The 27062-nt window shown below is 38.4% G+C and overlaps 1 protein-coding gene across 1 annotated transcript; it reads right to left on the reverse strand.

The window, feature by feature from the left end:
- Positions 1-516: 516 nt before the first annotated feature.
- Positions 517-26768, reverse strand: mthfd2l (methylenetetrahydrofolate dehydrogenase (NADP+ dependent) 2 like). Its single transcript, XM_008113155.2, has 8 exons — positions 26506-26768; positions 14688-14872; positions 14415-14537; positions 11285-11437; positions 9707-9814; positions 9188-9280; positions 3625-3750; positions 517-1606 (listed from the first exon to the last, which is right to left on the reverse strand). Exons 1-8 carry the CDS (start codon positions 26625-26627, stop codon positions 1494-1496), a joined length of 1023 nt encoding a protein of 340 aa, XP_008111362.2. The 5' UTR covers positions 26628-26768; the 3' UTR covers positions 517-1493.
- Between the last annotated feature and the right edge of the window lie 294 nt (positions 26769-27062).

Raw genomic sequence — 27062 nt, forward strand, 5'->3', positions numbered from 1 at the left:
ATCTCATTTTTAATCCTTGCATAGATATTCCAGTCACTACATTTATACCTTTATAATCAGAAAGTATCAATTTTGGATTAAATTGTGGTTTGATACATAGCACAACTCTGTCTTTTCAAGTCCTCTGAATATTTCCTATATTTTTCTGTATTATAAACATATATGTGCATTATAAATTAAGAAGAAAACTATCCACCAACTATCCACAGGAACCCAAGCACATGTCTCCTATGATCCAGAAATCCCATTTCTTATATAGGCAATTTGCTGATGATAATCTTTTCCACACATATATATCCTTACTTTGGATTGATGGCTGTAACTATCATAGGAACATATGAAAGCATAATCAGAAAAACATGTATCAAGAATGACTGTTGCAAAAATTATCACATAATTTTTTTAGGAAGCAATGTTTCAACGAAGTTCAAGATGCAAGGTGAGAATTCCAGCACTTAAATATCTAACAGTTAATACCTGCATTTATTGGGAAAGAAACAATACAACTAAAATGGGTAAATTTTATCAGTATTTTATTGTTGAGTTTTTATTTGAAGAAAGTCTTATGATTTGGGTTCATACAAGCATGTTTATATGAAATTATAGCAACAAATACCGATAAGATGCTATATTAAGTCCCTATGGTTGGGATAAAGATATGTTGATAAGTTTTCATAATGGATGAACCAAAAATATAAGTAGATTTTTTCATCAGTAGTTTTTTACTTGGGTAATATGCTTAGACATTACATTGCACTTGCATAGAAATGTTGACCACAAACTTTTCAAATCCTTCTAAAGGCTTATAACCCTAAATATATGTCCAATTATGTTTGAACGTTTTCCTATCAATTCATTTTTGGAAACGAGAATGTGACTCACGTCTTTTCTTCAGATGTGAAAGCAAAGCTAGAGGTAGACATCAAGTGCTATGATGTGCAGCCATCCTAACATTAGTACACATTTCAGTCAGAAACAAAGCAATTAGAAAATACAGAGCATGCTACAGTTTACATGCAGTTTACTTCATTTGTGTTATCTTCAAACATGTTCAATCATCAAAATCATTTTTTCAGATTCATTTTAGCAAGCACATCCCACAATGAGTTTCTGAGTGCATGGTTGAGGTATTCCCTCTTTGTGCATAAGGTTATTAAAGTATGAGCCCTTTATTATCATACACTACAGTGACATCACGCAATGGAAACACAGATGTACATGTTGCTTTCTTTTGGAAGACAGCTCCTGCTAACAAAGGACATTTTACAAAAACGTCACAACTCAAATTTGCTTTGGATCAATTGGGAAATCACACCAATTCATACATAAAGTCAACAGGTGCATGTTTTGCAGTGTAAGTAATATATTTTTGTAACATTTTGTAAACAATATACTTACATAAATAAATAAATACAATTTAATTTAGAAATAAATATATCTGTAATAAAAATAATGTTTATGTATCTATAAATAGAATTACTTGAATCTAAATTTTAGTGACTAAGCTTCTTTGCAGCAATGAATGTATTCTTCAGGAGCATGGCAACTGTCATTGGTCCTACCCCTCCTGGCACAGGGGTGATGAAACCCACTTTCTTCTTTACCTCTGTCATGAAAACAGGGATTAGAGAAAGGGAAGGGGAGTGAAACATAAATGTAAAAATGATGGTAATTGAGTAAACACAACCAGCCAACATACACTGAGGAACAATGCTAGCAATCTATCAAACCCAACTAGGGAAAATAAGACAACTGTACACTTTTCAGATTCTTGATAATATCCTAAATGTTAGAGGTATGCAATTTGGCCAAAAGGCATCCCTATTTGGGGTCCATTGTCAGATGACTCCTCAGTCTGTTTACCAGGAAGTTCCTCGAATGGGGATAGGTTTTGTCGTTTTCATTCGGCAAAGATATGGCCCATTGGCTACAATTGGAAACTTTAAAGGCTCAATCCTCAGCCACTTTAAGGCCTATCTGCATGAAACCAACCTCAGTTTTAGACCCCAAGTTTCAAAACAGTTCACCAATTCACTATTTTTTTAGAATTATTTTAAGTTTTAACAATAACATTTTTAAAAACAAGACAAACCACAAGAGAGGGTTCTGGGAATTGTGTCACCGGTTGTGTCAATTCTCAGCCAATTCAGAGCATGGACACCACCAAGCTTTTTATTGGCTGAGAAAAAGAGAGAGAAAAAAACTTCAACTCCCATCATGCTCCGAGAGAGACTATGCAATGCATGCCTCATGAAAGTGCTGCTGGGAAAGCAAGTTCCCAGGGCCCTCTCTGGAGGAAGAGGGAACTTTCCAAGAAGAAATGGAGGATGCTGCTTCTATCAGGGAACACGGCAGGTTCCTACCTCAGGTATATTGCAGACTTATCTTCCTCCTCTCCAGAACTGATAAAATCTGGCTCTCTTAATTTGTTTTGCCGGGCTTTTTTGTCTCCCTCCACCCCATTCTGTTTTTGGATTTTATATAAAACAGCCCACTGAAAATTATAAATCATTTTCGTTCAAACCTACTAAATATGATTGAAAACCAGGGGGCCATTCAATAGGTTCCCCATGCCCCCCGACGGGCACTGCTGGATTCATAATGATCTGTGGTGATTCTAGTGGCCATTATGATAAGGACCTAGGCCTTCACAGCCACTTATGGACAAACCACCATGACTCTACTCTTGGAAGACAATCATACTCAGCCAAGTTATCGCCTATAGCCACCTGTGAGATGTATCTTTTAATAAACTCTGGCTTCATAGGGATATTCATGATGAGGATTAAATATCACACCTTTTTCCTCCTGCCCCACATTAACTATCACTTTCTGATGTAGCCACTTTTCAAGTAGGAGACCTTTTAAAAGATGCATATTATCTGAAGTTGCTGGAGCTCTATCTCCAGTGAAGTGTGGGTGTGGGAAGCAGCCATTGTCTTCAGAACTGTTTTAAAATGCTCAGACTTCAGTAAGTTCTCATGAAATGTGATACGATTCATTGGCAAAACCACTTGCAGTCCAAAGGTATGCAAACCACATATTTTTGGATACATCTATCTAAGTCTTGTTTTGCCTCTTCGAAAAACCATAAACTTCATGTAAATGTAAATATACGGATGTCCACCCAAAACCCAGTGATCTACAAGGTAATAATGCAGGAAAATATAATGATTAGTACCAGGGCAGATTAAGGAAATCCTGCCGTAATTGCAAAATTCTGACTGAAACACTGTCAGTACTTGCATAAATATGAGAGGGACATCATTCTGCCTACAGAAATGGAGCAATATGTTGTGATTTCACATTAAAAGGATCATTTCATATAACTCAAGGTGCCCTGTACTGAATACATTTTCCTGTAAGGAATTACAGAATGCAATAAGCAATTTGCTCCATATGTTTGACTCATGGTCAAGTAAACACAGAATTCTCAAAATTTACATACACACAAATCCCAAAGTGTAATTCTTTTTCCTCTAACAATATTCCAAGGTCTTTTTGGAACTTTTTGTGATGCTTTTCTTTGTAGCAAGGGATACAGCACCACCAAACTTCTCCGAACTCCAAAGCAATTGTAAAAGATTTATTTAACAGTTCTGTAAGTATAGGCATTTTCCTTACCTTCAAAGTCCACATCCCCAACTAACTTGGTCTTTCCCGTGACAGGATCTTGGATGTGGTTGATACCAACATCAATCACTGCTGCTCCTTCTTTAACCATATCAGAAGTAATCAGCTTTGGAATACCTAAAATGACAAATTTAGTTAGGATTCCTAGACATGAATCAAGGCTCTTTAGACATCCCAAACTGTAGTCTCCAAGGACACAAAAACTGAGAAATGTTTCAGAAGGAGAATGTGATCTACTAAAGGGGTTTGCTATTTAAAACAAAGAAACAAAAAGCAATACATAATTTTGCTTTTATTGGCATAAGAAATTGAACTACCATGGACCTTGCACGTAATCAACAAGAATATATTCTACATTGTCTCACTATGGGATATCAACCCATGCAGCTACAAAGCCAGACTTGCTTAGTGCTCTTAACTGACACAGCTCAAAATATCTATTGATGACCATTACGGAGAACACTGCTGCTTCATGCCTTTCTTCAAGTCCAACAGGATTGCCTAGTCCAGACACAAGTAAGCTGTGTACAGAAATTGAAACAATTCGTATAATGATCACCTTCATGTTTTATAACTCAGTAAACATCTTAATGGTTGTTCTGAGTGGCAGAAATAATTTGGCAGTCGTCTTTCAATAAAAGATGCTATTAAAAAGGTTTCCCAAGAGTATATGAGAATTTTGGACAAGAAAGCAAAATACACAATGGAGGATAATTAATGGATTAGAAGCTTTATTCCTCTCTAATTGTGATGACCACTACATTGGGGCTGCCAAAGCTAGATCATGAGTTGCATGTCTGAGGATCTGGGTAGGTTTGGGACTGGCAGAATTTGAAAGAAGGCCAACACTATGACGACTATTATAGTGAGTTATGTAAAAGAACGAGATTTCTGGAGGAAAGGGCAGGGACAGTTATACTGTTGTGCTGGAGAAATATCGCTAGTAAACGTTGGCATTTGCAGTATTAAATGGCCCTATAATTATATTTGCATACCAAAAATTCTGTGAATACCAAGGAGCAATTAAACAATAAAAGCATTTGAAGATGACCTTTTTCAAAGGCAGGTTCCAAAGACATTGATAGACAGCCAGATCCACACTTTAAAACATACTTCATTTTCCCTACAAAAAAGATTTAAACAAAATCTCTTGCAGAATTAATTCAACCTGCTGTATACTAAAATACAGATTTTTAGGCAGGGATACAAACACACATGCTTTTTATTCTGTGATTGCCACAACAAAAAGGCAATAGGCAGTACACAATGGGCTAATCCTTTCTATCAGATTAAATATACTTTATGAATAATCTTTTTTTTTCTAATTGCAAGAATTTTGAAGGAAGGTTATGATGATGATGACGACGACAGCAACAACAGCATTATTCATAGCGTCCTTTTCATTAAAGGATGAAACATCAACATATACAATCAATGATGACAATGAGAAATACACTATAAATATACCATATACATATATGCATAAATCAACTTGATGTATAAATCAAGAGCAGGTATGGGGTCAATATTATGGCCTCTGATATGAGCTGTGAAAAAGTCAAGAATCATTCCACAGAAAGGAGAAAATATAAAATGCCATAGGTGACCACCACTAGAGTATTGGAGTCAGTGCTTTTTAAAGATTCTCACTAGCTGTACTTGGTCACGAGTTGCTGTGGCCCTCAGAAAACAGAGGATTTCCAGACAAGAGACAATCTGGGCTAAGGAATTCCTCCTCTCAAAGGTTTCCTGCTCTTCTGCAAATATCAATTGCAGGTTCCCTTTTGAATAAAATATGAAACAAATTAAACTTGGAAGGCAGTGGTTCAACTGCCTCTTTGTGCAAAAAAGAAACCAATGTGTCTGTAGAGATTTCTGTCTCCCTCAATAGCAGTGAAAGTGGGGTCAAACTGCTTTGATTCTACAGTGTAGACACATCCCATGAGGCTCAAGTTTGACTTGGAATATCTCCAATCTATTGATAGTCAATCAATTTCCTCATTCCAGACAAAGATGAAGGACTGGAGCAAATGACCAGCCCTATCAGCTACAAAATACCTTTAAATTACAGTATATTCAGGGATGCATAGGGCCCTTCCACACATTCTTATAACATAGAATATCAAGGCAGATAATCCACAATATCTACTTTGAACTGGAATACTCATATGTGAGTCACACTGTCAGATAAACTAGTTCAATGTGGATTTTATTCAGCTGTGTGGAAGGGTCCTTAGATTTCGTAATTATTTGTAGAGAGGCTATTGGACAGAGAATCTGGGGACCAGGGTGCAAATCTCTACTCAGCCAGGAAGCCCACTGGGTTTCATCGTGCAAGTCACACTCTGTCAGCCTCTTATTCAGGCAAGTCTGCTGTTGCCCAGCCAAACCACTCCAGGACCCCTTCTACATAGCTCAGGCTGCTAGGAATTGTGGGAGTTGAAGTCCGGCTGACAGGAATTGTGGGAACTGGTCCAAAACACCTGGAGGGCTGAAGTTGGTCCATGCCTGACTGTATTAAAGGGGCCCAAATAAATGAGCACCGCCACCAAAGCGAGGAATCAGTGGAAAATAAGATTGAATGGAAAGAAGCAAATGAAGAGAAAAATGCTTTTATAAAGCAGCAGGACTTTCAGTCCTCCTGCAGTCTGTCTAGATGACCCAACTCACCAAAAATAATCCCGAGAAAGACATAAAGGTTTAATTGCCGGGAAATGGAAGGGGCCTTAAAGTAGAGATTCCCAAAAAGGAGCAAGGGGCTGGAGTAGATGACTCTCGAGGTCTCTTCTGACTCTTTGAGTCTATGCACCAATGACAGGAAGATATGGGGAAAGGGGTATGTCTTGCGCGGGGTTGGCTCCGCCCACCTCTGACAGAGAGAAGCCTGGACCCAGGAAAGGGGCGCCAGATCTGGAAAGAGGGGTGACTGTCTTGTTCCCCGTCTTTGGGCGACGTGTGAATCCTCCTTCACCCTCCTGAATCTCCTGCTATCACTCAGGGGAGGAGGAAAGTGGGAGAGGAAATGAAGGCTTTGGATCACACCTCCCAGTATTCCTATCCAGGAGGCAGGTGGAGCCTAAAGATATATGGAGTGCCTAAGAAGGGTCTCCCCCTTTCCCCCCAAATCTGGTCAGGAGGGAACGAGCCTCTGCAGTTGCTGTTCCTCTGGAGCTTCTTAGGCTCCCGTAGCAGGGAACGTCAGCTTAGCGCAGGAGAGGGTGGGACCAGGGTCTTTTTTTTGGGGGGGGGGGGGGGGGAGAGAGGTTGAAGTCCTTGTCATTTTTTGTATTTTTGTGAGTGATGGTCACTCATTGGATTGATTTGGATTGTATCCAAATTTCATGTCTATTTGTCCAGTGGTTTTTGAGTTATGTTCTTCCCATGAACTGACATTATATTTTTTTATATATAGATGGGATAGATGAAGTTCTTCCCTTTTGTGACTCTACTCAGAAAAGGGAATGCTTCTTTTTTTGGGGGGGGAGGGGACAGTTAAGCAACTTCTTATATATGGTACATGAAATCCCCAAATGAAATCAGATTATTCATTTGTTGCGTACACTTAGCACATCTTCATAGATGCTTAGGGCAGCTAACAATCTCACATAAAGATAATTTCACAAGTGACCTAAAACACCTAAAACTGCAAGTCTAAATATCACAAAAGTACATGTCTAAAATCCAAGATGACAAAATATTTGCTTGGAAGTTACTGTCCTCAAGGTCCTGCCCAGTCTTAGAGGCTCCATGCCATGCCTTCTGCAGGAATGGATGATATGTTCACTATTAGCCTGAGGAACTGTCTTAACCTCACAACTTTGTACATTGCGCAGTAAGTACTCTATTTAGATTAGGGTTGGAATTGTATGTCCCTTTAAATGTTGCTAGGAATTCCTTACCATGGGCTATAATGGCTAAGACTGCTGGTGAATGCAGTTCAACGATATCTGGAGGTGTGATGTCTCATGGGCCTTGTAGTCCCGTTCCTAGTACTATTGCGGCAGACGAAGAGGAAAACATGGGATTTTCACCGGTTCAGCCAGAATCGGAGCCTCTGCACCTGGAGGATGTTTGCCCTCAAGAAGTCAGCCAAACAAGCCTTGGGCAGAATTCTCCCCCGTTTTCTCGAAAGGACAATTATAATAGAGATAGAGGAGCGAGGGAGGCGAATCGCCGGAGCCTCAGAATCGCAGCCAAACAATTAGCTGATTAGGTCTGCTTCCCTTGGGAAATTCTAAGGAGTCATGCATCTGGACAGAGTTGGGTTTCACTTCTAGTTCTCCAGGGAAAGTGTTCTTCTGGCGGGAAACGAGACCCTATTTAGGTGTTTTGCCGCGAAGGAAACCTTGCGGAGTCAACTCGTCAGCTTGAGGAGTGAGATCGTGTGTAGACTTCGTACTCCAGTTCCCTGTTTCCCGGATCAAGTTTCCAGCCTTGCCTTGTTTCACGGACTTCTATGGACTCAGTTCTTGTTTCATGTTTGCCTTGTTTCAAGTTTGATCTTGCCAAGTTTCAAGTCTTGCCTTGCCTTGCGTTTTAACACGGACCTTGCTTCCTAGTTTCAAGCCTTGTTTTCCAGTTTCCTTCGGATTTACCTTAAGCCTCGAAAGACTATGGACAGTTCCCCACACTATTGCTTGGCAAATAGTGTGTGTTTCGGTCAAGTGGATTATAACTTTGGACTCTAATATCACATATTGGACATTGTTTTCCTGGACTATATTTGACCTTTCCTGAAAGGTCTATTTCTGAACTATATTCTTCACTTGTTTTTATTGACTTTATATATTCCTATAATAAAGATATTAGATAGAATCCGGCCTCTGCGCATGGTTATTGGTGTTCTGTAGCCTGGGTCCTGACAGGAGGGCCAAATGATTCATATTTTTGATTTGTACTACTAACATACTCAAATCAAAAGTATGCATTGAAGTGAAGCATTTTACATTCAGTGGGACTTCTTTCCTTAAGTAAAAGATTCAATGTATACTGGTGAAAATGGCAGATAAACATATACTATAATGAGAACTGGACTTCCAAGTTGGGAGAACTACTGGTTTCTGACTCAGCACAGCCATGAAAGTACTTAGCCACCAGAAGAAGTAGAATTTTCTCTTACAAATAGATGCTAGGAACACAGCAACTTGCCAAAGTTCACCCAGGGAGGTAGCAGGACTTGGAATTCCATTTAAAACCATGGCAATACACACTGATCAATGCTTATGAGTCTTGATCCATTCCTACTTCCAGAGATCAGCTACTGCAGAAGCAGAGAGATAGAATCTGAAAAAATTGCACCGTTCACAGCTCTAATCACTACTACTATCCACAGCCCGAATAGTCTGACAAGGGATGTCCTAGGATCTATCTCATACATCTGGGAGGTGCCAGATCACAGAAAGTATGCAGTTTTCACCTGATCCAAGCATAAGAGTTTGTTCCCATACCAACAACATGTGTTAAAAGAGTGAGCTAAAAAATAACACATTATTAACCTTCAAATCTATACTGTCTGGATGTAAATGCATTCTAAACCCTGCAAACACTACATTACCTGCTGCAACAATGATAATATCAGCAAGTTGCGTATGGATCTTCAGCTGATCTTTTGGTGTATACCTGTGAGTAATCGTCACTGTAGCATCACCTGTCAACACAGTCATTACAATTAATGCTAGATAGGCAAATGAACAAAAAAGATTCAGGTAGAAAAATGAACCATTAGGCTGAATGACATCTTGTTCTTTTTCATACTTCACATCTATTTTGTAAAAATATGGACAATGAAAAGTTGGCAAAATTTAAGATATATTTGGATCCAGTCAAAGTAACAGTGACTTTCAAACAAAATATTGAAAACTAAATGGAATGTGTATCCTAAAAATAACCAAGTACATCTTCTTTTCCAATAATAATAACATAAATTCTTATTTCTATCTAACTGAACAAGTTTCAGTTGATTTTAATCCTGCTGTAAATGAAGGCAATAAAAACTATTTAACCTTTCTTTGCTCTCCCCTTTCCTCTGTATTGAGGATTGCAACAGAACCAATTAGAATATGCATCAACCTACCTCCAGGCCTTTCATGTTCTCCATCAGTATGCAAAAGCATTGAAATTGGCATTCCAACATTCTTTGATCTTCCAGCTACGACAACATTTCTTCCAAATGTTGGTATACCTTAGAGAACAAGCAAAATTTAACCAATAACCATAAACATTCACATGAATAAGATAGGGGTTTGTCTTTCAGTTTTGGAAATTGTTTGACCATGCTATTCTGCATAATTTTGTTTTGGGGCACATTTGCATCTTTTCAGTGTGGAAATAATAGAATGGCATTATAAAGTGCTCACATTCTTCTTTCTTATTTGACTTTAACAATGAGGGATTACCGTTATTACAATATGAACAGATATTTAAAGAGAAATATTCAGAAGTTATGGCAAAACATTATGTTCCACTCAAAATCATTAAAACTTTCCTGGCCAGAAGTGACTGCAACAGAAATACCACCCAATAACATCTGAGGTGGTGAGGGGGGAGAACTTCTGGACATAACTCAATATGGTCTTAACATAGAAGAAAACACCTTGCACCCTCACTTTTAAAAGAACATCACATCCTCTGTGCTTTTTAACTGGGTACAGTTTACTTTTATTCAGAACAGTGAGAGAGACAGAAGCCAAAATGCTGTAGTCTTTTTCAAGTTACCCATCTTGTGGTAGAGAAAGAAGAAAGGGGATGTACTGTCTGTCTTCCTCTTAAGATTAGCCATGAGATTCTTGAAAAAGAAAATATATCTTCCATAGCACAGCCTAACAACAGATTAATTATAGTATATAAAAATGTGAGGATTGAGCTGCTCAACAAAGCAGCCCAGCACAATACTGCTAGTTCCCATCCTAGGGTGCTTCCAGACTGCGTCAAAATTCAGATTAAATAGGTGGGTTGAAAAATTGTGGGACCTGATAGCAAGTCCAGACACAGATTTACTTTGGCCGTCTTATCTAAGAGTCAAGTTTAGTATTGTTCCATAAGCCTTATAAAAAAGGTGCCAAAAGGGAAAAGTTTAGTCCATCTTAGGCGAATCTAAGAGAAGCAACAGCAATCTATATTTTCTCCACCACAGTGTTACTCCTAGCGTATTTGAATGCCTAGGTATCCAAAGGTGACTGACTCCTTGGAGCAACACCGGCACTTTTACTTCTCCACAAAATGCCCTTTGACTTATTCATAGATCATATCAAAATCCAAAATTTTGCCCCCAAACCTGTCCTTGGCTTATACATGAGGTTGACTTATATACAAATTAAAAAAGATAAAGGTTTTCCCCTGACATTAAGTCTAGTCGTGTCCGACTCTGGGGGTTGGTGTGGAATATATACAATATATTACATAGTGCAGATCTAGAATTCTGCTTTTAGCAGAATTTTAGCAATGCCTGTCACACTAAATGGTTTTGATGTAGAAATGCTCTTAACTATGCACATTCAGTGTTTAAAACAAACCATATAGATAACATTTCAGGATTTCTATCTAAAAACTTAGCTTTTAAGAACTTTAAAATGTACATTTGATACATCATTTCCCTGAAATACTTTCCAGAATGTGTTCATCCTCCATGTCTTAAAATGTTTGATTTAGTTACCTGTCCTCTTTATTATTTCCCAAACAGCAGCAGCAGTGGCAGGTATAACAGAAGGCTGGTCAAGACACAGTCGGCCAATGTTGAAAATATGGAATCCATCCACATCTTTTTCAGGGGCAACTGTGTTGCACACAGTCCTTTCATCAATGTGTTCTGGAAAACAGTTTTATATTCCCTCTTTTATTTGCTTCTTACTCAACAATACCAACAATACACTTTCCTTGAATTATCTTGCACAATTAACACCGAAGATTTCGATAGGTAAATATAGACATTTATGGAGGTATTGAGACACGTAACAAATATGTTATGTTTCCTGAATCAGTTACCCAATCCACATATTGATGATGGAAAGGGGGATTTCTCAACATCAGTTTCTTTTCTACAGGCCTTGAAGCCTTCAAGAAGTGCCACTGTTGTATAGATGAAGGAAAGTGTTGCATCCTTATTGGCTTATCCACTATGACAAGGCTCTACAACTGGGTTGAAAATAACATGCTTCTGATCATATTGGGATAAATTGGAAAAATGCTACATAACCAAGTCTTTGAAAAAATGGGAGAAAACTAAAACAAACAAAATGTGAAAGAACAAAGTTCAATGCAAGCAAGTCTAATGTCGTGACTCCTTTGAATTCATGTAATAAGTGTCAACATGGGACATGCAAGCTGTAGAGGAGACCACTTGGCTGAGACAAATACAGGAAACAATACAAAGCTGTTTATACTTAGGGCTAATAAATTTGGGAAATTTAACCTTTTTTAAACATTATAACAAATGGCTATAAGCATGACTGATGAACCAATGAACAAGTCAGATTTTTTTAAAGGCGAGAATTTTGTGTGTAATACTTTTTATAAGACTGATACTGTTGTAAAGGCTCACTATTGACAACAAATGTTTTGTGTAGGTTGTTCCTGCTGTTTGTTAACAAAAAAGTACAATCCATATATCCATGAGACTTTTCTTTAAAGCAAACAATAAGACTGCCTTGAATCCTAACACAAGTTATGATTTAAAGCTAGTTGTGACTTAACATAGTGTACACACTGATGTATAAGTTGAAGGAAGGTTTGGGGGTCAAAATTATAGAATTTTGACCTTATCAGACAGGGTATTTTTCGGTGGCATGCACCAATTTGTCTATACTTTTGCAACGGAGCATGCCAGCTGCCATCCCACGACTTAGATTTATTTCCGACGGGGCTCCTTCGCAATTGCCGCATGCCGCTGCAGTGACAACAGGAGGCTTTCTGTGTTGAATTAGATCAATGGGGGGAAGCCAGGTGGCTGACACTTCCCCCTGTGGGATGGGGACACGAGTCAGTCGGATGATGCGGGGCGTGGGGTAACGGGTTGCCCAAGCACCCTGATCGGCACCTCCGGATTCGGCCTGATGCCTGAAAATTCAGGAGCAATCAGATATTCAACTTACAAGGTACTTTAAAGGAAAGTTCCTCTCAATAAAGTCTCTTACTTAGAAATTTGTCCAAGTATTTCAGCTTTTTACCATTGTCATACTATTTATTTATATTGCTACTAATCTATTTTCATTTTGATACTGAAATAGTTTGTTCTTATGCATTTTCACACTGGTCATTAATTTCATGCTGTTATTTGGTGTGTATGACATGGCTTTCTGCAGTTCTCATTTTGTAATGATAATCTGTTCTAATTATTTTATTTAAAATATAACGGATGCATTTATGATTGAATTGTTTACATCATCTGTGTCGACTAAATATTGCAGGCATATGCTTTGAAGCACCATTTGGGATTCCATTAGCAATGCAGTACAAAGCAATGTTCTTCATCTTGGGAAATCATCTTGGGAACAATCAACAGGTTACTTGGCCTACACATTTAAGCTATTAATGGAAATACTGGTGATTGGTACTTCAAAACTTGGCATCATCTCTAGTTTTATTAAATAACTTATTAAGCAAGGGGAGAGGAATATGTGGCCTCCAGTTGTTGCTGGATTGCACCCAAAACATTGGTCCCCAAATGTTGGTTCTCCAAATGTTTTGAACTTCAGCCATTGTGGTTCAACAGTTAGGAAGTCTTGAAATCCAAATCACCCAGAAGACCACAACATTTGATCTACAGCAAATGCTAACTAGGGCTGATAAGAATTGCAGTTCTACAACATCTTGAGAGCCACCTGTTCCCCAGGCCTACATCAGACCTTATCCATCATAAGCACATCCATGATATTGTCACACAAGGAGTAAAGTTTATTGACTCTGATGTGCTGTTTTTATTATATCAACACTGCCACCATGTGGATGATCCCCATTTTGCTTATCCCAGCCTTTAATGCAGACATTTGTAGGGTATATTTTTTAATCGCCACATTCTCTGCCTCCAAATCACATTATGTGGTCTGTATAGATGTGGCTGTAGTTATCCAGTTGGATTACTGGATACCCAGCTGGATTACTATAATGCACTCAGTGTAGGATTGCCTTTTGAAGAGTATTAAAAAATGTCCAACTTGTTCCAAAAGCAGCAACCAGATTGGTAACTGGGGCTGCCTACAGGGAACACACAAGTCCCTTTCTCGACTGTCACTCTATAGTAAATGCTTTCATGTCATTCAAACTGGCACACATATTAAAGAAAAGGATATTAGAAATATGCATTACCTTAAAAACAGCAGTCTGACATAAAACGGAATAATCAAATATTCTCCCATCCTTTTTTAAGGATGATATTGGAGGAAGATATCAGCCCCCAAAAATATTTTAAATGTTGTGGACATATTTTGAAATGCACTCTATCAATTCTATCTGAGATATCCTAGAAAATGAGTGAAAAGCATCTCATGGACCTATACTAGTATGTTAAGTTATTCAATAGAGTTATTCCAAATAGTAAGGGGTTGTTTTATACACACACACACACACACACACACACACACACACCTCTATAAAACAATTTTTTAAAATGAGGGGTTATAATTGGGAAGTAAATATCAATGGAATCAATACAGTATTGAAGATTTTTTTAGCACTTTGGTTGCATTGGGATGTAAACAGCACTTAATTTTTCTCATTCACAATCCCACAATCACCCAATCCACAATCCACCCAACCCATCTTAGTTGTATAAAACAGTATGGCATTACCTGGCAGAGGTAACTGGACTAATATGCCACTGACTCTTGAATCCTTGTTTAATTTGGCAGTTAGATCTAAAAGCTCTTCCTGAGAAATATTTTTAGGCTTCAGTATTATTTCACTAGAAAAGCCTGAGGGGAAAAAGATTAACTCAGTTTTACTTGTCAGACAAAACTGAAAATGTGTAATTCTACATTTCATAAGCACTTTGAGACAAAAAAAATGGTAGAATAACTGTGAACTTATAATTTCTTTTTCTTTTCTTTTTTTTAAAGGCATACCTACAGCTGCTGCTGCTTTTACTTTATTTCTTACATAGGTGTGACTGGCTGGGTTGTCTCCTACGACCACTACTGTGAGATGAGGTCTTTTCTTTCCGAGGGCAAGCCAAGCTTCTAAGTCCCTTTGTATCTCTGCACAGACCTGGGCAGCCAGCTTTCTCCCTGAGATAATAGTTGCTTCAGAGCTATAAAATGCAAAAAAAAAAAAAAACAAGCAATGAAAATGTTAAAGTATTCTACAATTTTTAAAATCTAAAATGTTACTACTGAGAAAATAGCAGTATGCTAATTTACTTTGGGTGTTTCAATGCATTTGCATGTTGCTATTTAGAGAAATTAGTTTGCTGCATGACACTCCACATGGTGAGAAGACTATGTTTAAAAACGTTTATTTCCTATTTTTTAAATATTGTGAGCCATTTTGAGTCTCTGTTAATCGAGAAAAAAGCAGAATAATAATAATAATACGTCTTCTTAAGGGTGTGCTTTTGCAAACGGTCCAGGAAACCTTTCCGACTGCATTCACACTCAATTGCAGGCATCCTCTCCAGCCTCACATATAATGAAGGAACTGTGAATTCAGTGGCACCCAATTAATGAGCCACTCTGCCCATTGAAAATGATGTTAACCACTTCCTTAGGCTCTTTTTCGAAAATAAAATATACAGCATTTAAAAATGCTTTCAACATACTATGTTTTGTACCGCTATTTTAATTTACCAGCAACAACAATATCTTAACAGTGAAAATCTATACAGTCAGCTCTCCACTTGCACTGGAGTTAGGACTGCAAGTCCACCCCCATGAAAGTGGAAAAACCATAAATAAACACATTCCTAGGAATCTTTAGGTCAGGGGTGTCAAGCTCATTTTCACCGAGGGCCACATAAACCTTATGGTTGGCTTCAAAGGGCGGTTGAACCATGGATGGAGAACCCGTGGATACAGAGAGCCAACTATAATTTGTCTGCACAGTGGTCGGTACTCTTTAGTTTTTACCCAGTTTGGGTACCAGATATCATTGAACAACAACTCCCATTCCTTTTATTATCCACCATGCAGACTGGGGATAAAGGGAATTGCAATTCAACAGCACTTGGGGGACAGTTAAGTCAGACGTTATATCCACAAGCCTTGTATTTACATTCTGACTAAACAGAACCGAATATGGAGGGCCATATTTAGACCACAGGCCTTGAGTTTGACACATGTGCTTTACCTCCAACACAACTTCATGGACAACTTCAGGCAGACATTGACTACAGAACTGTGCAAAACTTACAAGAGCCTGAAAAAGTTCTTTTTTTGGGGGGGGGGGGGGAGAATAGTTTGCACTACTTATTTGTAGTGCAAAAAAACATGAAAAAACAATACAATATTTAAAATGAAAACATTTTTAACCGGCATAAACTTACAAATATTTCAATGAGAAGTGTGGCCCTGCTTTTGGCTGATAAAATAGTCAAGTTAATGAGGGTTGTTGCTGTGTGCTTTTTAGTCATTTCAGACTTAGGGCGACTCAGTCTAATGTTTAGGGAGGAGGGCTTTGTTGAGGCCACATCTGGCCACGGGCCTTAGCTTGGGGATCCCTGATCTAGGCCCTCTTGTGCAACTCTATGGTCAACCTCCAGCAGGCACTGACCATTAGGTAGCACTTGAAGACCTGGAGTGTCCTAGATCAAGCATATTAACCAAATCTTCAAATAATCAAAACCACAAAAGTGAAACCCGTGGACGTGGAGGACTAATTATACATGACTTATGCTGGCTAGACAGGTTGTTATTGTGCGTTTTTAAAGTTCTAATTCATGGCACATGTTACAACCTTTTTTTGTTAAGATCTGTTCAGAAGGTTGTGCTCTTGCCTTCCTCTAAGGCTGAGAGGTTGTCTACCAGCGGGTTTCCATGATAGAGTGAGGATTCCAAATCCTGGTATCCAGGAGTTCAACACTCATATCAAACATTACACTGCTTTTTATTAATGGTAAGACCATTTACACTGACAGATCTTAAAAGTACTCTGGTATCATAAATCTTCACCAGTTATTATGCCATGTACTCTGATGTCACCACATCTCTACCAGAGCAATACTAAACATGGGTGGCATCAAGGGGGAGCTGATTTAGTTAGGATCTCTTAGACAACAATTGGACTCTGCAATGCCACAGTAACAGAGGGGGTCCAAGATTAAACATGCTGACGGTACTCAATGGAATACCCTGTATTTGCTGTACACAAGAATGCCACTTTTTTTGTAAAACGGCACCACACATAGCTAGCATTACAAAACCCTCTGATTAGAAACACATCTATCTAATGAGGGGATGATTACAGATAGAAAGCTCTTCATGTTAGGAGGCTACTATTCTGTTTTCCTCCATGCCAGATAACTGAAGTCTCCTCACTCTTGCCATTTCAAATAGATATAAGGTAAGTCATAGCTATGTTCATCCAGGCCACTATTCCTGTTTTCCCTGCAATCTCGACTTTCTATTCTGAGAGTATACTAAAATTGGTGAATTGCAGCTGCTTGCAAACCCACTAAGTCAGGTTGAGCATCCCTTATCCAAAATGTTTGGCATCAGAAGTGTTTTGTATTTCAGATTTTTGGAGGTGTTTGGAATACTTGCATATGCATAATGAGATATCGTGGAGATGAGATACAAATCTAAACCTGGAATTCAGTAATATTTCACATACATCTCAGACACATAGCCTGAAAATAATTGTATATACAATATATTTAATAATGGTGTATATTGAAAACAAAAGTGTTCCTGTCTCAGCCAACCATGTCAACAATTTTGAGTTTTGGATGTCAGAATTCCAGATAAGGGATACTCAACCTGTACAACCACATGGAAGGTGTTTTTGCAATGGATTCTGAGCAGAAGGAAGATTTCCAGGCAGCCTCTGAAAACTTAAGTACTTCCATAATTCTAATTACTACTGCAGGAATCCAAATATTTCATAATATATATTTCATATCTTTCGTATCTATTTCATAGTTATATAAAAGGATTATTAGGGATCGTCAGTGGAATAAATGCCTTCAAATTAATGCCCTCTCCTTTCATCGCGTCACAAGAAACCATTGCATTTAAGGCACCATCCTATCTTATATAGTAACAACAACACATCACTCCTTAAGTATAAATGTTTAATACGTTTATTTTTTATCCCTCTCACATTTTGAGAGCATAAAAATCTTGTATTATTATTTTTAAAAAGGAAAGTTTGCCTTCAATAATAACCCATTTATCTAAATTGGGAACAGTATATGTCACAAGAAAATTGGAAAGTACAACATGAGTTTTTAAAGCTATTTAATTCTTTTGTTAATTCTCAGACACTTAAGAGAAAGTGATACAGAGGTTTCTGCCCAACAAAATTACTTCCCATTATTGTGTGAGATTATTTTTAATTGTTTTCAGCACAGGGACTAATCACTTATACGTTCCTTTGGATCCTTATGCATTCAAAGTGAATCAGAATCCAAAGAGACATTACAAATATGATAATATACATCACTAGGAAATATATTACTCACAGCAGAGCAATGGGTACTTTTCTTAAACAAGATATTATCATTAAAATTATTAGACTTGGCCAATGTATTTGCTATTTTTTGTGTATTCTTTAGGAATTTCAAAATATTCTTACTATTGTGATCATTGGCTGCTTTTATAATGTGGGTTATAAAGAGTGCTATACTATGCTGTATAGCACTTATCCCCTAACCATCCCAGTGTAAACTGCCATCTGCCTTATCCACTCTCCCTTCTACCCATGTCATTATCCTTGACATACTACACATACCTATATTACTTGTGCATGCAGTCATCTGTTTTCCTTGAAGGGCAGTAGTCCTTTAAAGCAAGAAAATAAATTTAGTTATGCATAAAGCCAGGAGATAGCTTCCCATCTCTGTGACAATTCTCAGTTCAAAGCCAGCAATTGGGTGCTGACTGACCCATTCTCTTCTTGCTATAAAGAGCTACTGATAATTGACTAATATGAGCTACAATCATGGCAGTAATCCTGTGTGCACTTACCTGGGCGTAAGCCCCACTGAATTCAGGAGGATTTATTTGTAATTAGGTACATAAGTAGCTACAAATGCTTCCTTCACACTTCTTCAGTTATGTCAACTATGATATATTACTATTTTGTAAAATGCCATATTGGTATTTAGGGAATATTCATTCTTGTTCCTCTTATTCACCAAACCACACTTCCCTTGACTCCACAGCATTGAGCCATGGTAGTTAAAGTGGTCTCAAACTGTATTACCTTCTATGAGTATGTAGGTTAATATACAAGGGCCCTTACACACAACCAAATAACTCAGAATATCAAGGCAGAAAACCCACGATATCTGCTTTGAACTGGATTATCTGAGTCCACACTGCCATATATCCCAGTTCAAAGCAGATAATGTGGGATTTTATTCAGCTATGTGGAAGTCTAAAAACTTTAGTCAAAAAGTCAACCTAAAAAATCTGTGTTGTCTTGTCCATGGATCTGCACCTTAATTCTTATTTTTAAAAAGGTAACCATCTCTTTTTCTGAGAAGAGTGGTGAATGGCAAGAACTGAGTCTGTCTCAGAAAAACTTTAGAATAAGCACTGATCTTTTCAACAGCTCTCCACTCTAGTGCACCTTCTAGCCTTTTCAAATGCTCAGGCGGGAAAAATGTAGTAGCGTTGCGTCCAGGGGTGGCTGACCCCAACGTGCATTGGTACTTTCCTCTCTCTAAGGAATAGCCCCTCAATTTATCCAGAGATCATATCACAATCCATAACTTTTGCCCCAAATCTTGCCATCAACTTAAACATGAGGTTGACTTATACTTGAGTATATACAGTGATTCTATAGTGTAGTTGTACTCTTAGGACTTCATCAGGATTTCATCACATAGGTAAATTTACCCATCGTATATGACATTTTCACCACAGTTTGGGGATACAGTGCACTGGATCTCATGAAATGATGTAGAGCTACTTCTGGTGAGACCCCATCCCCGAAATGTGCTGAAAGCTTCATACGATTCCCCTGCTGCCCACTGGATTCAGCATACTGCCTGGCAAATCTCCCTACTATTGCCCTCATTGGATGACTGAATGCGATGAGGTCCTTAGACTCAACGAGGCTTCATTTTAAGTAGACATGAAAAACAGTTGTACTGTCAGATATAAACATCTTCTCAATGTTGTTTCTGTAAACATCGAGAATGTAAGAAAACAGGAATACTCTGAGGAATTCCCCAATATTATCTACATTGCTCTTAAGCATTACAATTCCTTCTCTTATTACTTGCCCAGTAACTCCTGTGAAGTTTTGTTGATTAAAATTGGACTGATCTAGCAAGTTATCTAAGAGTCTTGGAGTACTAATTACACATAGCCACCCACTATCCTACACAAATATCAAGCCACACTGGGTTTTGTGAGATCTACTGCCAACTATGCCATAAATATGTATACATCAATTCAGGGGGTGCTGGAGGTTAAAACTTTGGATTTGTTTTAATGGTTTTTAACCGGGATTTTTAAAATACTGTTTATATTTAATCCTGTTTGAATGTTTGTATATTTGTATATTTAAATGGTTATGCTGATGCTTTTATGTTAAGCTGCTTTGAGTCTCCTTTGGGGGAGATAAAGCAGGGTATTAATAATAATAATAATAATAATAATAATAATAATAATAATAATAATAATAATAATACAGTAACAACAACAACAATAATAGCAGCTTGAGAAAGCCCCACTGAATTGAAAAAGACTTGATGAATACTTAAAATGGCATGGAAATCAATGAAACCTGTTGTAATAATGTCCTTGTGATTACAGTAAGGAATAAATCCACAAAGAGAAGAAAAAAACTAATTTGGTGAGAACCTCCCCCCCCCCCCCTCAGCACACACAATTGATTTTAGTGTATTATTTGTTACAGTGGGACAAATTCAAAAAATAAAAACTAATATTTTTTCCCTTTTGGAAGGAGTGAAATGTTTTTAAGAAAAGGTTTTATTCACTCAAAATCCTGGGATCTATGCACTTAATAAATGTACCTCTTCTGACTTACATACAAATTCAACTTAAGAACAAACCTACAGAACCTATCTTGTTCATAACTTGGGAACTGCCTGTATTCTGAAGTTAACTCTCTCGTTGTGTTAATATTTGAAAAAAGACTTACATAGAAGAAAATATTCTACTTATCATAGTGGCTTCTTTACTACTAAATTTTAGCTTTCCTCATTATAAAAAAGAAAACACAAACAAAACTTGAAAATTTTCTGACTGTTCCTACACTACATGTAGTCAAACCTGAAATAAAAGATCAAATTTATTGAAACAAAAACTAAAATGAGCTGCAGTTTCAGTTATTTTAGATGGGCATCAATAATATCTGGTAAAAAAAATCAAGGTAAAATATACCTTTTAATATGTAAATATTTTACTTAATTGCATCCCTTTGATTCGTAACGTAAATGAGTTTAAGGGACATATGGGGGAAGCAGACAGGGCTCAATTCAGGAGATGGAATCTCTTCTCTCTGGTGCTCCTAGAAGAGAAAAGAGAAACCAATAAGCATAGGCACACTGCCTTGTATTCTCTCCAGCCATGTCCCATAACTCATGTTCAGAACTGAATGATCTATTGACTTATGTAACTTTGAGACCTATGATTTTAACTACACCAGTGCTCCATCATCACAGCATACCATAAACCTCAAGCACTGTCCAGAGTTACCAAATCTGTGCTGCAAGGCACCACACCCAAGATTTACTCACTGGATTCACAGCATTTCATAAATTAATCCATGTATTGTTTATATACCTGCCACAAGGCTCAACAAACCCATACAAGAAATAACGCAGGCTTGCATACAAGGCCATATTTTCAAGCGAAAGCTCAGTTTGACCAGACTGTGTACCAAAAATTTTGAATACAATCCATTCTCCTAAGGCTACATTCCCAATTACCCTCAATAATCACAAAAGGGAAACAAGCCACAGATTGTCGGATCTTGCTTCAATCACTTTCACCCTGAAATGCTTTCTCCCAGCAGTTTTTAATTTTATGGGTGTAAACTTAAGGTTTCTTTTAAAGTAAACATGGTTCTAGGACACATGGCCATCATATATACATGTATGTAACTGAGTTTCAAGTTCTGGAAAGATTTCTATACGGCACTTCTAGAGCATGGCATAGTTCTCCAATGCAATTTTCATGGGACGAATACTTAAATCACATACTAACATTCTCATGTTCATTTTCCCCTTGTTTTATCTAATTGTATATAAAACCTCTGCAGGTTGAGTTTCTTCTAATCAAAATGCTTTGGATTTTTTTTTGTTTTGGATTTCACATTATGTTAGATTTTGGAATACCAAAATCCCAAACTTGGCTCCCATCTCCAACACATCTCATGTATATGTACATCATGAGATGTGTTGGAGATGGGATCAAAGTCTAAATATGAAATTCATTTGTGTTTCATATACATCTTATACACATAGCCTGAAGGTAAATGTTTACAGTACTTTTAACAATTTTGTTCAAGAAGCATAGTATGCATACTCTGAACCAACAAAAAGCAAAGCGCTCGCTATCTCAGCCACCTATATGGACGATTTGGGATTTTGAAGTATTTTGGAATTCTGAATAAGGCCGCTAAACCTGTGCTTATTTTTTTATGTAAATGTGTCTGCTATTCCTGCTAAGTTTTGATATAGAATATGATCACACTATTCAGAATAAATCCACTGAATAAAACATCCATTGGTCTATATGTGGATCACTTTGAGGCCCAAATATCCAATCAACAGAGTGATCTGGAGGGGGGAAGAGGGCAAAGTGAGTGTCAGGAACCTTTCAAGCATCTTTCTCCACGTTTTAATCTATTTCATGAATGAAAAACCCTTACCATTAAAACATTAAAAAGCAAACAAGCATACACGGAATGATATATTAAGGAATCGGCTACAAAACTCTAGCACTAAAGCAGCATAAAACCCTGCCTACCCCATGCTACTGTGACGACCGGAATATGGATAGCTAAAGAAAAATAGGATTACTGGGATCCTCATATTTTCCATTTCATTTTAGTTTCATAGACTGTTGGTAAAGGCTCGTGCGAACCTTGAATATAGAAAATTACTAGTTAAAGAAAGCCACATGTTAATGAAAATAGCTCTAGGACCATCCCCCGTCCCGCTCAACATGCTAGCTTTCTTGGGCCCCTTCTACACTGCCATATAAAATCCAGATTATCTGCCTTGAACTGGATTATATGGCAGTGTAGACTCATATAATCCAGTTCAAAGCAGATAATCTGATTATCTGCTTTAATAAACTGAATTATATGGCAGTGTAGATGGGAAGATTTTGAAAATTCCATATAATAATTTTGACATGGAACTATGAGGAGAGGCAGGTAACAAATGATAACTACTACTACTACCACTACTACATAAGAAAATAAGAGTTATGTTGAATCATCTCTATGCAGAGCTATCAAGTCCAATTATCCTGTTCATGCAGCATGCACCCAGATACTTATCCCAAATCCACAAAAATATCTGAATGTAACAGCACACATCCACACACAATCCTCTTTCTGTTCTTTGGCTTTCTCTGAGGCTTGTTGTTATTGTTGTGGTTATTATTGTATTTATTTATACACAATTTTTCTCCCTGGATTCAGACCCAAAGCAGCCCACATTAAAAAATGCTCTATATGCACGCACGCATGCGCACGCGCGCACACACACACACACACACACTAAAACAGAATTAAATATTACAAAAAAGCTTGAAATACGACAGGGAGAGTACCATGCTGGCCTCCATTTAAGCGAGTTCCAGCATCCAGAACCAGCCACCAGTAAATCTAATTCTCCATCACCACCATACCAAGGAAGAGATGCAAATAACTGAATGAAAAGGAGGATGAGGGATGACTTCATTGCATGTTGCCCATTCAAAGAAGAGATGACCAGCATGTGAGCAAGCAGAGGAAATAGAGCAGATTCTGCCCAATGAGCAGACTGGCTTGCAGCACCATTTAATAGTACCAAATTAGTCTTAAGTCCTTTCCTACTAGTAGCAACAAGGGCACATTAACAAGGAGAAGTTTCTTTGGGCTTCATAGGAAATCTGTATATATCCACACTAAACCAGCCCAATAATGATTAAATTACCATTGTTCTATTTTATGGAATCTTGGGATGTATAGTGTCGGATTTGGCATTCTCGGCAGCAGCTTCAAAAAAATGAATTTAAAATACAGTTGGCTTCTGTGTCCATGGATTCCACCCATCTATGGTTTGAAAATATTATCAAAACTTGATTTTGCCATTTTGCCAAAGTGTGTTTGTTGTTTGATCCACAAAGGCTCCTACATGGTTTGATGGGTCTGGATCAAATCTGGTACATATACTCATCGTGATCCAACTTAAAATCTGGAGCTGATAGGAGTTGAAGCCCATGAGCGGTACAATTTTATAAAAGTTACCTTTATATGGGAATGCATTTTCCAAGGTGATCATTCATAAAACTGAAAAACAAAAAAATGAGTATTTCTAATAAACACGGTTAAAAGTAATGGGTAAATGTAAGTAATATGAATTAATAACTATTATGATTGCTATTATTAATTTTATTAACAATTTCTTGTTATTATTATCTACATTTCCCTATAGCTTTTAATGGTGTTTATTGGAAATACTCATTTTTTTGTTTTTTGACCTTATGAATTATAACATTGAATTATTATTATATTATGACACAGCAAACAAGATAGATATGCTGGATTATTATTATTATTATTATTATTATTATTATTATTATTATTATATGCCTAACATGGGCAATGTCAGACATATATGCTAGTTTTATATTTTACTACAATTGGAATTGGGCATCCATACATGTGAGTATCCAGGGGCTTCTGGGACCAAATCCTAATAATACCAAGTGTCCTCTATCCATCTTATCACATTGAGAAATTTCCCAGTCATTGGACACTTTAGCCTTTTTAGGCATGGAAAGGCACTGAACTTATCACATGAGTTAAACTACTTCTGGCTGTCATGCATAACCCTCTGTAAGTTGAAAAGAGGCAGAGATCCTGAAAGGAGGGAACTCCGACAATCGACCTCATCACATTGAGAGAGGACTCTTCAGCCTCTTTTGATTATGAAGAGGCATGGAGCTCATCACATTTTCCATGGCCGAAAAGAGGCTGAAATGTTCTAAAAGGAGGGAACCCTGAACACGTGCCAGCAATCGTGTTCAGAGCGCCTACCTCTTATTACACTTTATTCACATGTTTACAATTGAAAAAGGTGGGATGGGAACCATCCAAGTTTCCCGTCTTGTTTCATTGCCCAACTGTCAGCAGTCTGTTGTATCCTATGGGATCTGATGCACAACCATAGGATCCAGGTTAAAACCAATTGTTTCCATGAGATCCTATTGATCAGCCTCAAACCCCATAGGATACAAGATACAGTGATCCAGGTTAAAACCATTGCTTTCCATGGGATTCTATTGATCTGCATCAAACTCAAAGGATTCCATGGAAAGCACCTGGTTTACCCTGTATCACTGCCTCTTGCATCCTCTGGGGTTCAGTGCAGAACAATAAGCTTCCATGGAAATAAATGGTTTTAACTTGGATCACTGTCTCTTCTATCCTATGGGCTTTGATGCAGAACCATAGTATCCCATGGAAAGCAAAGGTTTTAAACTGGTGTCCGTCTCCTTTAATGTAAGGGGCTTTGGGCAGGGCATGGGATCTCTTGCTTTTTGGATATTGTTGTTTCTCCCGATTAAAAAAAAAAAGTAATACTGACCTTGTGATGAATCTAAAAGGAATGCATTACCAGCTCTTTAAATTTCCACCTGTGAGTTTATGGCAGAAATCAGATGATATAAGAGGGGCGATTCTCTACCTTAAAGGGACGGTCACCTACGCTTTCCCCTCTCAATGGGATGAGGTATCTCAAATGCCACCATCTAGATCAATTGTTTTCAACCTGTGAGTCCCCAAGTGTTTTGGCCTACAACTCCCAGAAACCCCAGCCAGTTTACCAGCTGTTAGGACCCACTGATCTAGATATAATTGTATGAAGCAGCAGCCTAGTACAAACCTCCTCTTGTACAAATGATGTTATAGCCTCAGTTGCCTTCTTGGATTCTAGAGCTTGGCTGAATCTACACTATCAGGCCGGATCTACACTGCCCAACTGCATTATATAGGTCTAATTGGCAGTGTAGATCCAGCCATGGAGGCTGCCCCATTCAGATTGCTCCTCCTCGCAAAACAGGCCCTTTAAGGGCCCTATATCCCAGAATATCAAGGCAGAAAATCCCACATTATCTGCTTTGAACTGGGATATATGGCAGTGTGGACTCAGGCCCCTTTCACACAGCTGAATAAAATCCCACATTATCTGCTTTGAACTGGGTTATATGGCAGTGTGGATTTAGGCCCCTTCCACACAGCTGAATAAAATCCCACATTGTCTGCTTTGAACTGGAATGTATGGCAGTGTGGCCTCAGATAACCCAGTTCAAAGCAGATATTGTGGGATTTTCTGCCTGGATATTCTGGGCTATATGGCTATGTGGAAGGTCCCTCATAGCCTAGTTTAAAGCAGATACTCTGTGATTTTCTGCCGTGATATCCTGGGATACAGGGCTGTGTGGAAAGGCCTTCACTCTCCCCATCAGCTCTGGCTGCTGAAGCGAGACATCTTGCCGGCTGCTGCCCGCCTCCTCCCGCCAATTTCTTCCTCACCTGGCGCTGCTGCGGCTGCGAGACCAGGCCCCGGGCCCCGCGGGGAGGAAGGCGCCCTCCCTCCTCCTCCTCCTGGGCAGCAGCAGCCGAAGGAGATGCCCGGGGACCCCCCTCGCCGCCATGGCCGGGATCAAAGAGGATCTCCCTTCCCCAAAGCAGGCAGGCGGGCGGGCTGCCTGGCTGCCTGGCTGCCTCCGCCTCCTTCCTGCGCCTCCCTTAGCAGCAGCCTTCCTCGCAGGAATGGAGGGATGCGCGCCCCCGGGGAGGTTGGTTGCGCGCCTCCGAGACCTGGCGTGACCCCAAGGCCAGCTCTAGATCTGGCCAGCAGCAACTCCCATCAGCCACAGGCTTGGCCAGCTGCCACTGCCATCAGGCCACATCTGCTTGCCTGCAACTCCCATTAGCCACAGATCTGGGCAGCTGCAATTCCAATAATAATAACAATAATAATAATAATAATAATAATAATAATAATAATAATAATAATAATAATAATAATAATAATAATAATATGCAATTAAGGCCAAGATTGAAAAATCAGCTGATGACCCAAAATG

This window comes from Anolis carolinensis, chromosome 6, assembly GCF_035594765.1.
Source record: "Anolis carolinensis isolate JA03-04 chromosome 6, rAnoCar3.1.pri, whole genome shotgun sequence".
NCBI classification, from domain to species: Eukaryota; Metazoa; Chordata; class Lepidosauria; order Squamata; family Dactyloidae; genus Anolis; species Anolis carolinensis.